We start from the raw sequence: 13,253 nt of genomic DNA, 5'->3' as shown, positions 1-13,253 counted from the left end.
GGTGGCCTTATTGATAACTAGAGACCGGATTTTAGGCAAATGCCTATTTTTTTCAACGCTTCGTAGGCGCACCATTTTTACATATGAGCACGAATTAGGTGTTGACAATATGTTTAATACTCTTTTTATAGTGCCTATAAATGCCTATTTTGGGTGTCAGCGCCTATAAATGCCTATTTCCGACGTCGGTGCCTAAAAATGCCCTATTTTACAGAAAAGGGGATCTGAAATGCGCTATGGTTTTGCTTTCAGATTCTGTTTGCTTTCGAATCCATTTCGGTTTTGAGTAGAACACACACGTTGCAACATTAGATGACCTCGTCAGTTGGCTGTGGTGAACACTGTACCTACGCCGGCTGTGTACACAATACCAACCACGCCAGCCAAAAATATCGAAGCAACCTTTTCCTATTTTCTGCCATTTTATTGTGGCAGCTTGTTGATGACTTTGGCTGTTAAAGTGGTAATTGACCAGATGGCACCACATTTCGGAAAGTAAACGGAGTAAGTTGCAGGTTCGTCCAAATAATTTCCAGATGGTTCGAATTGAAACCAACTGTAAAATGTTCCATAAACCTGCTGGAAACAATTGAACTGATTTTTTTCTGAAGATTTTTTCTTCCTGAAGAACTCGGAAAACACTTCAAGGGCGTTAATGAACTTATTGCTTCAGTCAAGGGTGTGTTTTTGAAAGCGCCTTCTCGTGTGTGCGCGTTTAAAGAGCAGTTGCCGGAAGTGCCTCTCCCGCCGGAGCCTATCATCACACGTTGGGGAACGTGGCTGGAAGCCGTTGAATACTACAACTACCACCTTTCTGACCTGAAGACCGTCATAAACAGTTTCTCAGGGGATGAGAGTGCTCTAGTAAGGAGGGCTCAAGCTGGCCTCTTTCAGGACAACCTCCAAGGAGACCTCGCGTATTTGTGCGCTAACTTCACTTTTATTGCGAGCACTATAAAAAAAATGGAATGTTGGGGTGTAATGCTCACTACCAACATTGGACTAATTGAGAATGTGCAGCAACGAATCGCTGCTCTTCCTCACGGAGAAGTTGTCAAGAAAATCCGCGCAAAGTTGCAGTCCGTCTCGGACAAAAACGAGGGGTTCTCTGTCCTCAAGCAAATTTCAGGAGTACTTACCGGTGAACATTCTATGATACTGAAAAGTGTAAAACCATAAAATGTTCCTAAGTACAAGCACGCTCCTGTAACATCCGTTGATGTTGAGCGTTCCTTTTCAGCATACAAGCTTGTTCTTACTGATAAGAGGCATAAATTTGAGTCCATCAACTTGGAGATGGTGCTTGTCTGCTACTGCTTCCAGAGCTTTAACAGTTATTTCTAGATGGATGATGTTTATTTTAGCATGTATCCTCGTGGATGCACGTAGGCCCGTGCAAATATATGATTCTTTTCGGCATACTCCGCATCAAGCAGCACTGTGTGTAACATTTTCTAGCATCTCGTATTTATGGTTTCCAGACCCTTCTAATGGCAAGCACCATTTGATAGTTGCGTGGCTCCAGACACGTGAAGCCACAAACTATATAACACTGTTAGATTCGTGTGTGAGCGAAGACTGAGCTCATTTGTCAGATGCTTTGACTTGACAATGTGTCTATCAATTTCTAAATGCATGGCCTCCTGTTAAGGTGTTCACTGTTTTTACTTTTGTACACGACAAGCGAATTGTTTGTTTCGAGGTATACCAAAGTGTTTTAAAACGGTTGGTAACCGTCCCTTTTTCTCTGCTGAAGCATGTGTATTGTACGAAAAGTTGCGCGACAGCCTTAAAAAAAAAACGGCTTCTAATGTTCGCACCTTGCTTAACGTCCCAAATCATTCCTGCAGTGTTTTTGTTTTATTTTACGGCAGATATTGCGCGCTGAAGTTCGGAACTGTGCGCACTTTTGATAAAGTTTATAGTGCCTATTTTTCTCCGTTAGGTGCCTAAAATACAATTTTAGCCGCCTATTTATGGCGCCTAAAACGTGCTTTTTAGTGCCTAAAAATCCGGCCTCTATTGATAACAAATGGTGCTACTTTAATGGTGCTGGGTGCATAGGCAGGAATTCAGGCCGCGAAAATAAGTCGAAAGACAATGAAGACAACTGGGTCGTCAATATGATCAAAAATTTTATTTCAGATATTGCATGCTTCAGTGGTATGGGAGAAAAAACCGCGTTATAGCAGCAGTTGACAGGGCTCCCATTTCTTTTTTTTTTTAGAGTAATACGCTGTATAGGACAATAAACATTAATGGCTCTGACACTGAAAAAAAAAAAAAAGCATTTCGACCCAGAAAAAAATTGTTGCTACGACACTCCTGGTTGAAAAATAACCTATTTGTAAGAAAGAGAGTTATAGTGTAATGAGGTTACAATTAATGTGGTCGGCCACAATCTTCGTTCGAGCGGTGGTGCTCCACAGACTAGCGTTCTTGAGCGCAAAACCCGAGCTTCGATCGTCAGCTTCGTCTTTCTTCTTTCTCTCCTTCGTCGGCGCTAGCTGCTGGGGAATCAAACCCCAACTCTCTTTCTTACATCGTGAAGAGGTACCTTCGCCCTTAATTTCTGCGAATAAAGTTCAAAAGAGTCATTGTTTACACGGAACTACCTTCCCCTCCATTTTTCTTTTTACTAGGTTACCATTGTAATCCTCTTTCGACAAAAAAAAAAAGCCATTGTCCCCGTACGTGCGTGCGCATATGCGTGTGTGTGTGTGTGAATGCGTGCGCGTATACGTGCGCATTTATTTCATCCACTTCCATTCTCCAGCTTGAACACTACAGGCTATCTACCCGCGCAGATATACCCCCACTTCTCAACCTCTTTACCCAGAATATGCCCACAAGGCATGCATTTACCGCAGCCTTAACGCCCTGCGTACTCCATCCGAAAAATGGGAGGCTACCTTACAGGACTCCTGCCCGGAGCGTGGGCAGCGGCAGGCACGCCGCTCCACCACTGCAGCCTCGGCCTAAACGCTACGTTGGACTAGGTGGCTCCCTGATGCTCTCCCGCAGACTCTTCGATAAAAATGTTTGTTATTCCTACTCCGCCGCCTCCATTCTCCAGAAGCCTCCACCCGTAGAAATTAAAAAGCTACGGCGAATTGAAGTTCAAAGACGCGATGGGAAGGCGATCAATGTAAACGCGAAATGTGCTCAGTCCATACTATTAACAACGATTTATTGCATCCCACCGTATGATCACCTGCGCATTTTTTTTTTGTTTTATAGCGAAAGCTGCTATAGGTTTGGTCTAGTAATGCAGCTCCGTGTTCTACCTTGTAATCTACAGTGTCAGTCGGAAGATCTTAATTACTTCATGGAATAGTTAAGTTTAACTGAAATAAATTTATATTAATCAGATTTATTTCAATTATCGGCGTGGCAGGTGGCAAAGTGGAGAGAGGAAGATCCCCCTCTCCACGTTGAGGACATCGTATACTCCGTTTCATACATAGCAGGCAACGCTGCGGAGGTTGCTGACATAGAGTTAATATAACCAAATGATGTAGTGCTGAAGTAGTGCGTCCGCGAAACTATATTACTCCGCCACGTATTATTCGTCCTTCTTGAAACTCCGGTCATTGTTTGGACGAATACAAAGAGTGGGATAAAAAGATGTGGTAGCACTGAAAATCATGGTCGAAGCTGTGAGGTGCTCAGTGTTCGGGCTCTCTGGCCATAATTTTCGCGGAGTGTGAACTACCTTTTGGGCACGGATTTAGTAGAAGCGATTCGCCCTACCAACCGCGTATCATACCGCCACGTCTACTTTTTGCTTCTCGAAATCTCGAAGCGTCGCGGGACGAAAATGTGGCAAGAGGTAAAGCGAAGTCCAGGAGGTGCCAGTCACGGCACTTAAGATTTCTCGCAACGCAATATGCTTGTGTTCGCTTTGGCTGTATGGCGAACTACTTTTTTCGTGCGAACTTAGCCTGCGCGAACAGGCGCGCTAGCTTTGGCAGCGTTGCCTGCTATATATGAAACGGAGTTTATAGGTAGCTGGAAACTGTGGGCGGAAAGAGAGAGAGGGTTGAAGGTGGCGGGTAGTTTATCGGCTGTATAGATTACGACGATAGCGGATGGATGCACAACCGGGGGTGGCGGCCACGGGAAAAACCGAGAGGGTGGATATACTGTGGCAGGACGAGGTTATGACCAGGTGTTAGACTTTTCGGTGTTTATTTTTTTTTAAATTCGGCGGAGTTTTTTTCGGTTTTTAGATTAATGAAATACTTACTGTTTTTTTTATGACGATCTAACGCAGCAATTCTTTGTGGTTAAAGTCACTTCAAGTCGATCTCGGCGTTTTGTCATCCTGAACAATTTGTTTACCGATAATTACCGTTAAAATGGTAGTAACTGGAGCTTGCTTCTAGGAGAAATTGTTATCAGAGTAAGTGAAGTTAAATGAGACAGTCGGCAGACAAAAACGGAAGTGGAAGTTTGCGTCTAAGAACTCGGTTGACATGTTATCGTTGGTTTGTCGCGCTGGGTTCAGAGCGAGGGCGCCCCACGTGACGCCCCGTCACGTGGTCTGCGTCTTGATGGCAGCGATGGAACTGCAGCTCAATCATCGTGGTAGCCAGAACATACTTTTTCGTGACGTCCATGCGCGGTTTCATGTCAGTGTCATACAAGCAGTTGATTAAACTACTTAACTAATTGCTCTAAGCAGGTGATGATAGCGGACAAAAAATGCTTAAGGTGGCGAAAAGGGGAAGTTTCCCGGTCTGCAGAGGCGCGCAAGATAGAATATCAATACCTCAAATCGCACAACTGTGTTGCTTATCCAACAATACCATCGTCGCATCATGCCGCTGGCCTCCCTACTTCGTTAATTTTCAAATTTAGTGTAACTCGCATTCAACAGCCAGCTAGCTATGTCTTGCATGCCAAGAACACTGACCTTTTTCCGTTAAAACAGAATTTAGAAAAGTGAATTCGGTGTACTTTTAATGATTTTTTTTTCCCGTCTAAACCGAAAAGTCCAACCCCTGGTTATGACGATGGCGGAGAAATGTGCAACGTGAGGGTGGTTCCAGGGCAGATTGCGGGCTATATGGCTAAACAATTATCCTGATCAATTTTCTTTTCAGCCCGGTTCATTTACTCTATATTCTTTGTGGGGATCACATTAATCCCCTAATCCATTAATCCCCTAATTCCCGCGCGTAATTATCACGCCACGTTGTGCGCGCGCCGTTCGGGAGGTTTGCGTGGGGAAGGCACTCACGATATCCCACAAAGTGTCGTTACAAAGTGTCGGGACGCGGTATGGGAATCGACGCAGATGGTCGTAATGTCAGTTTTAGGGCTAGGGCGACGCATTCCACTACCTCAGTGCCGTGGGGTGCGCGGGGCACCCATCGTCGCGTGTGTCGTACCCAGTTGTAGTGGTGGAGCGCCGCGTCCGCGCACAGGACATCCTTCGATCTCCGAATAGGCGGGCTCGTCTTGCCGAGGGCAGTTTTGGATTCATTCTGCGAGAAACGGCTGGCGTCTCAGCTGTTCGCCTATCCGTGTGGGAACGGGTCTGGTCGCCGCATCCGGCGTCCCCTCCGTGATGAGGTTTCCTTAAGCTGCCGTTGGGTAGGCGCTCTACGATCTGTTCGACCAAGCTGTGGACGCTTTGATCTCGCCGCCGCCGCCCAGCCCGGAAGCGGGGAAACTCCGCTCGCGTCGCTAAAGGCCTGGCAGAATCTGGCAAAAGCCATGCAGGACAACGAGCGCGATTCGCACAATGCTTTTAATTGAACCAAACACCAAAATGATGCAGCAGACGCCACGACAATGTGCAAGGCGTTTCTGTTTTATTGTCATCTCTCGGCACAGGTACAGCGAAGCTATACGAAACGTACACAGTACACAAAATGTAAAGAGGATTCACGCGATACAGAATTGCTGCGTTTCTAGCCGTTTCCTGGCGCTTAGAGGACTCCGCAGCTTAGAAACATGCATCTATATCAGGCTCATTTGCAAAATGGAAAAGTTTCAAAAGCCGGTTATATACCTGTGCAAATTAAATATACATTTACCTCGCGCAACTCGTGAACAGGCCCTTCGGACTAATGTCGAGCTTTAGACACGCTATTTTGTTAAGGCAAAATAACTCTGTTTAAGGTCTCATATAAGCATTTACAAGCCCAGATAGCCGGACCTCAGTTTTGTACTTGACAACCCTACGCTGCATGTATATAAGGCACGAACGTCTCAGTATACACAAGGAAAGCTTGACTACCAGGTTAAGCTTGTGAAATTAAAGTCCGGTGCAGCGGAAGCAACGCAAGACACTGTTGGAAGGCGTTAGAAATAAATATGCGCGTGTGCACACAATTCGTGCGCAGGCGCACAACAGCCTCTTTGGTACACTGATGTGCTACTCAGCCAGATGCGCATACTTGATTGGTACAAACCAAAAAACTTTAACAGCACTGTAACTAGCTAGCTGACCATTCTCAACGCGTGGCACTGAAGCGGTCAGTCATATCGAAAGTGACTCGTGAAGATTGGAAAAAGACAACCTCACAAGCTGGGGGACAAAAGACTGAAGAAAAATAATGAAATAATATTCTACTAGTGTCTTCATGCGCACATAGAAATTAATGGGTTCCTTAAACCGTTGCTCACATGTTTTCTTATGAACCTAAAATCAGGAAAAGTCATTTGGCAGCTGGCGACTATCATGCGCAAGTTCCCTGACGAATCCATACATGATCTAGCCGGCTGCGCACGGGCAGCGTCGGCGGCATGTAGTTGCATTGCTAAAGTGATGCCTTGTTCAAAAGGCACTCGGAAGCAGGGGTGCGCGACCATTGGAACAATATGTGCGCTCTTGTCGTTGTTGGCGATGGTTGAAACTGCTGACAGCTTTCGCACCGCCAATAACAGTGACGGGTTTTTGAAGTCACCTGCGTATATCGGGCCAACCGTGAGGATAATCACTGTTAGTGGCGTCTTGGCGGTGAGAAAACTATTAATAGTTTGAACCTTGACAACAGTGGGAATAAGCAAATCGTGCCGGCATGAAGAACGCAGCATCCAGAACGCCTTCACTTGCAGGTTTTGTGTAATTGTGAGGACTAATTCAAGAAGGAAAATTATTTGTGCAAGATAAAGATAAACGCACGCAGGAATTAACCGAGTTTAGAGCGTAAATCACTGGATGAGACCTCTAGTGAGACGTAATGCTAATTAAGCCATCGAAGGGGAGTGTGCGATAAGTTGGCACCCCTGTTGCCGTTTATACAAGCGCGAGACCCTTTGTGGCGATGGCACCGAATGCATGGTTTAACGTCACCGGTGAGTCGCCGTAGTGAATGTGGTGGATTCGAGGTATAGAGCGGCCGTGTGCAAAAGATCTGTTCAAGCGTGCTCGGAATGGAGATCACTTCTCCTCGGCAGTTCTGCATTTCGGTTTCATCGATATGAAGCCGCCTCAGAAGCATGACATCATGTGTAGTCACATTCAGTCACAGGTAGTTGTGTCTTTTAACACACACCGTACGTCGCAGACTCGGCGACGTCAGGAGTGAGCCCGTGGGTACCTTGTGTCTACCTCGCCTCAGTTTCCCATGTCCTCGTATCTCTCCTACGTAATGAGTTTGGCAATGTCACCTATTCCACCTAGAAGGTGAGCGCAGTGAAGCAGGTTCCGAAGCTGTTCATCAGCCTCCCGACAGTGAATCGAGCCGACAGTATGGCGGTCTTCTATGTAAGTAGACCGGTGTGCGTTGCGTCGCTTTCCAGCGGTACTCCCTCCAAAGCATAAAAGCTCGCCCTCGCCATCTTTCGCTGCGCTGCTATTGGTACACGAGTGCGACTAATAGCGACGCCCAAAATGGAAAGCCTACTGCGCGTCCACGTGACAGAGGAGGAGGTGCTTAGGTCTCGGTGGTCATGACGCGGTCCTCCGGCACGGTGGTGATGCCGGACGCCTCGGAGCGCGTGTCGTCGGCGGCGCCAGGCGGAGGCACGCACACCAGTGCCGGGAAACGGCGTGCCAGCGCGGCACGGTACTTGGGGTGGCTGATGCCGTACACGATGGGGTTGTAGCAGGCGTTGGCCTTGGCGAACACCGAGCCCCAGATGGTGGACAGGGGCGTCAACTTGGAGCCGTCGCTGAAGATGCCCGCCCAGGCGATGGTCAGGTACGGCGTCCACGCCATGAACCACAGGCCCACGGTCATCATGGCAATCTGGGTCAGGAACGTGACAGGAAAGAGTGGGCTATGCGCGTTGAGCCCTGCACTGGTTGTAGCCGAGTGGCGCCTGCCACTCACACCGCCTGAGTTCCATTATTTGTCTCAAAGCAATCAAACTCTGAAGCTAGGGATGCCTAAAGGCTTCTTTGCAAGTCACATATTACGCTATTTTCCCTGAAACTCGCACGGGTTGCCGCGGAGACTGCAGGGTCAGCAGTATCACACTGCTCGCAATGCCCCCAGAACGCGGAAGTTATCTGTTACACGCCTAGCGTCTTACGTCCCGATGTGGGCGCGTGGAGGGCTTCACTCGGATTAATTTAGACACTCCTAGTTTTTTTATGGTTTATGGTTCATGGGGTTTAACGTCCCGAAGCGACTCAGGCTGTGAGACGCAGTAGTGAAGGGCTCCGGAAATTTCGACCACCCAGGGTTCTTTAACATGCACTGAAATCGCACAGTACACTGGCGCTCCCAATTTGGCTGACGACAATTGAAAATCTGAAACCACGCGTTTTCGTGCGCGTCGTAATCCCCAACAAGGCGCGACTGCCATATCTAAGAACCGAACTAGCAGCAATGTTTCAAAGAAACATGGTGAAGGCCTTACTGCTGCACCAGAAAGGCCTAATACTGCAGAATGTACTATAAACGGCCCTGTAGGGCGCTATACATCGTTGGGTGTATAGCAGATGAACGCAAGCATTCTTTTAGGTCCACTCGGCGACAGAAAGTTCAGTCATGCACAAACGGAAAGTAAAGACGTATTTCCACAGTGTCAGCGTCTCGAGGATGCAGCTGACGTGTTTGGTTTATTGGTTTATTGGGGTTTAACGTCCCAAAGCAACTCAGGCTATGAGGGACGCCGTAGTGAAGGGCTCCGGAAATTTCGACCACCTGGGGTTCTTTAACGTGCACTGACATCGCACAGTACACGGGCCTCTAGAATTTCGCCTTCTAGAGGCCCGTGTACTGTGCGATGTCAGTGCACGTCAAAGAACCCCAGGTGGTCGAAATTTCCGGAACCCTTCACTACGGCGTGTACAGTTGTCGGCGGGAATGAACGGCTGGGTTGCAAGCACGTGCAAGCGGCGGCGGGCCATTAGTGCGAGGCAGCGCACTCTAGCGTCATGCGTAGCGCGTACCTTTGCGAGCCGGGCCTCGGCACTTGTCTTGTGCTGCTCGGCGTTGGCGCGGAGCGAGGCCACGTTCATTTTGCGTGCCTGCACGCGCAGCTGCTTCTCGTGCTGCGCCACAGTGCGCACGATCTTCGAGTAACAGTAGATGTTGATGAAGAGCGGGATCCAGTAGACGCCCACCGCGTACGCCACCACGTACGACGCGGACAGCAGCGTCTTAGTGAGGTAGTCGACGGTGCAACTGGTCATGTTGCCTTCGGGGACGTACCTGCGTTGTACCCGTCATTCATGAATAAGTGCGCACCGTTTCAGATATATTGCCTCGAGTTCGTGTGCTGCGTATGTATCTCTGGGTCTGCAAGGCGAGAATGTAGTGAAAAGTAATATCACCGCGCTTGGCGCCCTAGCAGCAAGCGGTCATATCTTCAAGGAACCTTTGTGAGCACACCGGAGGGATCTTCGTGTATGCGTGTAATATACCATGTGAACTGTAATTTTCTTATACACCTCCTTGTTTTTCTGAAGTCTTCCCCTTAATTTGTTAAGATATTTTTTTTTACACACGTCGGGAAATTTTGTTTAAAACCGCCGGAAGAAGATTATACTAGCGAATGGACATAGTCCATAGCTTGCTTGTGGTGGATGAAAGCATGACTTACATACGAAATAAAGTAAAGCTAATATGACCACCCCCAAGCCTTCAGAGTGTCACGGCCTGGGTGCAAGCATAGGACGCGTGAAGCAAGGTGGTGGCGTCCCGTGGTGACACCCAACAGAAACCTGTGGCGTGTTGCCTGGCGGTGGCGTAAATCAGCGCACTGAGCATCACCACTGAATTTCCGGAACTGCCAGACGCTCGAGATGTCATTTATAATGACCGACATATTTTTTATCGATTTCAACTCGAAAGTGGTGGGATGCTCTAGGAAGAAACGCAGGCGGGTGTGACTGTTCGCAATGTGTTTCAGAATGCGCACATATATTTGTGGCGGTTTAGTTTGTTTTTTGTTGATAGCAAGTACAAAGATGCTTACGTCTTGCCGGCTCGTTGCCGGCAAGACGTATTTCCGTTGCCGGCAAGACGCATTTTCTTGCCGGCAACGAGCAGTGCTGGTCATCAAAGGCATACACTGACAACGCACTTGCTGCAAGAACAGTGCGCAGTACCTGCTCCAGCCGAAGAACGGCAGTATCGTCCAGGTGATGGACCAGAACCAAACGAAGAAGATCATGAGCGCCGCCTTCTTGTGCGTGAGCGGCGCCGCGGCCACGCCGCGCACGATGACGTTGTACCGGTCCAGCGTGATCATTACCATGGACCAGATGGAGCCGCAGCCAAACAGCGAGCCCACCATGCCGTACACCTCGCACATGAACGGCCCCAGGATCCACGTCTCGGCGAAGCAGTTGGCCGCCATCGTCGGCATCATGAACGCCATCATGCACCTGCGAGAGTCCATACACCGCAGCTGGGCCCTTGCTGCCTGCCGACGGGAACCGAACCTCCGTGTAACGGCTAAAATCAGTTGAAGGCAATGACGACTGGGCGTTTGGGCGCCTTTAACAGTTCTGATGCTGTGTACTAAAAGCCGCGCGTAGACAGGGCCCTCTGCTCAGTAGTCTTGTTTTTAATGTACGCACCGTACTTCGATTCAAATTTTACACTCAATTAAGAGATAACGGAAGTATGTCACTGTCAAACCTATGTTCTTGAAGAAAAAATCGTTTGTGACGGCTGCAGCCTAAAATGTTTTTTACGTATGTACATATCACAGCTTTCTGATGACAGGGTTGGAACTACAGCCGGATACAACTCAGAAACTAAGTGGTGTATGTCCCTTATCCCTCAAAAGGGGCCTTCTAGACAATGGTGTCGGCCAGTTATCGTGATGTCGCAGTTAATCTACATAATGGCAGTTTACCAATATCTCTCAAGAGAAAAGTATACAACAGTTGTATCTTACCGGTACTCACCTATGGGGCAGAAACGTGGAGGCTAACAAAGAGGGTTCAGCTTAAGTTAAGGACAACGCAGCGAGCTATGGAAAGAAAAATGATAGGTGTAACGTTAAGAGATCGGAAGCGGGCGGAGTGGGTGAGAGAACAAACGCGCGTTAATGATATCCTAGTTGAAATCAAGAGGAAGAAGTGTGCTTGGGCAGGGCATGTAATGCGAAGGCAAGATAACCGCTGGTCCTTAAGGGTAACGGAGTGGATTCCAAGAGAAGGCAAACGTAGCAGGGGGCGGCAGAAAATTAGCTGGACGGATGAGATTAAGAAATTTGCGGGAATATGGTGGCCGCGGCTGGCGAAGGACAGGGTTAATTGGAGAGACATGGGAGAGGCCTTTGCCCTGCAGTAGGCGTAGTCAGGCTGATGATGATGATGATGAATTTCTTTGCGCCTCAATGCTCCCGCGATGTCACGCTTACAGGTGGAAGGGGATTAAGCGCGACGTCATGGTACTCAGTGGACGCCATTGGCTGGAGATCATCTTTTGAGGGATATTCGCCGCTTCTGTGTTCAACTACAGCTCTTATCACAACAGTCCTCGTGGTGATTCGGTATCATCACTATATCGTGGCTTGTCATTAAATAACACTGACGAACATTTTCCTCTAGTTCCTTCACCGATGAAGCCTACAGCTTCCCTTGCTGATGAACCCGGGCTGATGACATGAGCAGGTTCGCAATGCTCCAGCACGAACTGCACCACCATAATCAGCGGCGAACCACCGCGGCCAAGCGAAGCATTATAAAGACGGCTGGGGTGCACTGACCAGTCTGAGAAGGCGAGGTTGACTACGAGCATGTTGGTGGGCGTGCGCAGTGACTTGGTGGTGGTCATGATGTACATGACCATGCTGTTGCCCGTGACGGAGATGACGCCCAGCACGACCATGGCGAATCCCAGCAGGCTATGCCACAAGGGGTTCATTGGAGGGAACCGATACCAGTGCGGGTGGATCATGTACATCATGTCTTCCGGCACATTCTCCACCACGGTGCCATTCTTCATGTACGGGCTGGCCAGCTCCTCCAAGAGAGACATGCTGCAAAAATTGAGGCGTCATGGCAAGGAAAATGGGCATCATGTAAGACATGTTTACTACGTCTACCAAGCTTTGAGAATAAAGATGTATGTAAGGGTACGCGGATGGCAGCGATTCTTTTTATGTCCTGTGCGTACGGCTGCAATGCAGGCACATGGATACGAGCACAAATTAGATGCCTATGCTGAAGAGCACTGCATTTTAGGAATTCAACACACTGCGAGCGATTGGCTGAACATTTTTGCCTTGCTTGTGCAGGAGACTTGCTGAATTTAAATGATTATACTGAGATGACACATCCCGCTAACGTGCAGACCTTAATGCCCTTGTTTCCCTCTTTACTTACTGTAGTAACGCAGTGGCGAAGGACATAAAATAAGCAATAGCAGCGCTAATGGAGCTGCCGGAACAAGTGGTTAAGCATTTTCCGTTAGTAAGATTCGTTACGGTAACCACCTTGCGTACCTTCCGCACACCCGTCCGTGCCTGAGCATCCGCAGTGAGATTAGCATCGTGCATATGGGGTTCAGCATGCAAGGACCGCACTTACGCCATTGTGGTGATGTCCCCCTGGCCCCCCGACAGGCCACTGCTCATCGCTGTCGGCATGGCGACGCCGGTGTGCTCACGGAGCGGAATGATGGGCGGCTCGAAGGTCGGCTCGCGCTGTCTGCGCCCTTAAATGCATTAGCAAAAGGGCTCCGAGAGGCTTCGCCGCCAAACTCGATTACATTCGGCGACGCAGCCGCGGTCGGTCTCCGAGGTTGCGTCCCGCCTATAGTTACGCCGCTTAATGGGGACCCTACCGCTTAGCGTAGGACCCCCTGCTGGCACAGTGGAGGTACAGT

General features: G+C 48.7%; 1 protein-coding gene across 2 annotated transcripts; it reads right to left on the bottom strand.

The window, feature by feature from the left end:
- Positions 1 to 5,780: 5,780 nt before the first annotated feature.
- LOC149341639 (ocellar opsin-like) lies at positions 5,781 to 13,050 on the bottom strand. Of its 2 annotated transcripts, none has more exons than XM_089543762.1 (5): positions 12,956 to 13,050; positions 12,133 to 12,405; positions 10,520 to 10,798; positions 9,359 to 9,620; positions 5,781 to 8,207 (listed from the first exon to the last, which is right to left on the bottom strand). In XM_089543762.1, exons 1-5 carry the CDS (start codon positions 13,012 to 13,014, stop codon positions 7,893 to 7,895), a joined length of 1,188 nt encoding a protein of 395 aa, XP_089399888.1. In that variant the 5' UTR covers positions 13,015 to 13,050; the 3' UTR covers positions 5,781 to 7,892. The 2 variants fall into 2 exon arrangements, with proteins under 2 accessions (XP_089399888.1, XP_089399887.1); XM_089543761.1 differs by having other exon boundaries at positions 12,871 to 12,970.
- Positions 13,051 to 13,253: the final 203 nt, after the last annotated feature.

Source organism: Amblyomma mixtum, chromosome 5 (assembly GCF_055824585.1).
Source record: "Amblyomma mixtum isolate Tamu chromosome 5, ASM5582458v1, whole genome shotgun sequence".
In the NCBI taxonomy this organism is placed as follows: Eukaryota; Metazoa; Arthropoda; class Arachnida; order Ixodida; family Ixodidae; genus Amblyomma; species Amblyomma mixtum.
The sequence above is the reverse complement of the archived record's forward strand: the minus strand, read 5'-3'. Positions and strand labels throughout refer to the sequence as shown.

What these genes read in the sequence shown, in the direction of transcription:
- LOC149341639 (XM_089543761.1), bottom strand. Translation starts at nt 12,938, where the DNA reads ATGCTGAACCCCATATGCACGATGCTAATCTCACTGCGGATGCTCAGG. An exon ending in AACCTCGCCTTCTCAGACTG is followed by an intron (nt 10,799 to 12,132) that starts GTCAGTGCACCC and finishes GGACTCTCGCAG; the next exon opens with GTGCATGATGGCGTTCATGA. An exon ending in CCGAGGCCCGGCTCGCAAAG is followed by an intron (nt 8,208 to 9,358) that starts GTACGCGCTACG and finishes TTCCTGACCCAG; the next exon opens with ATTGCCATGATGACCGTGGG.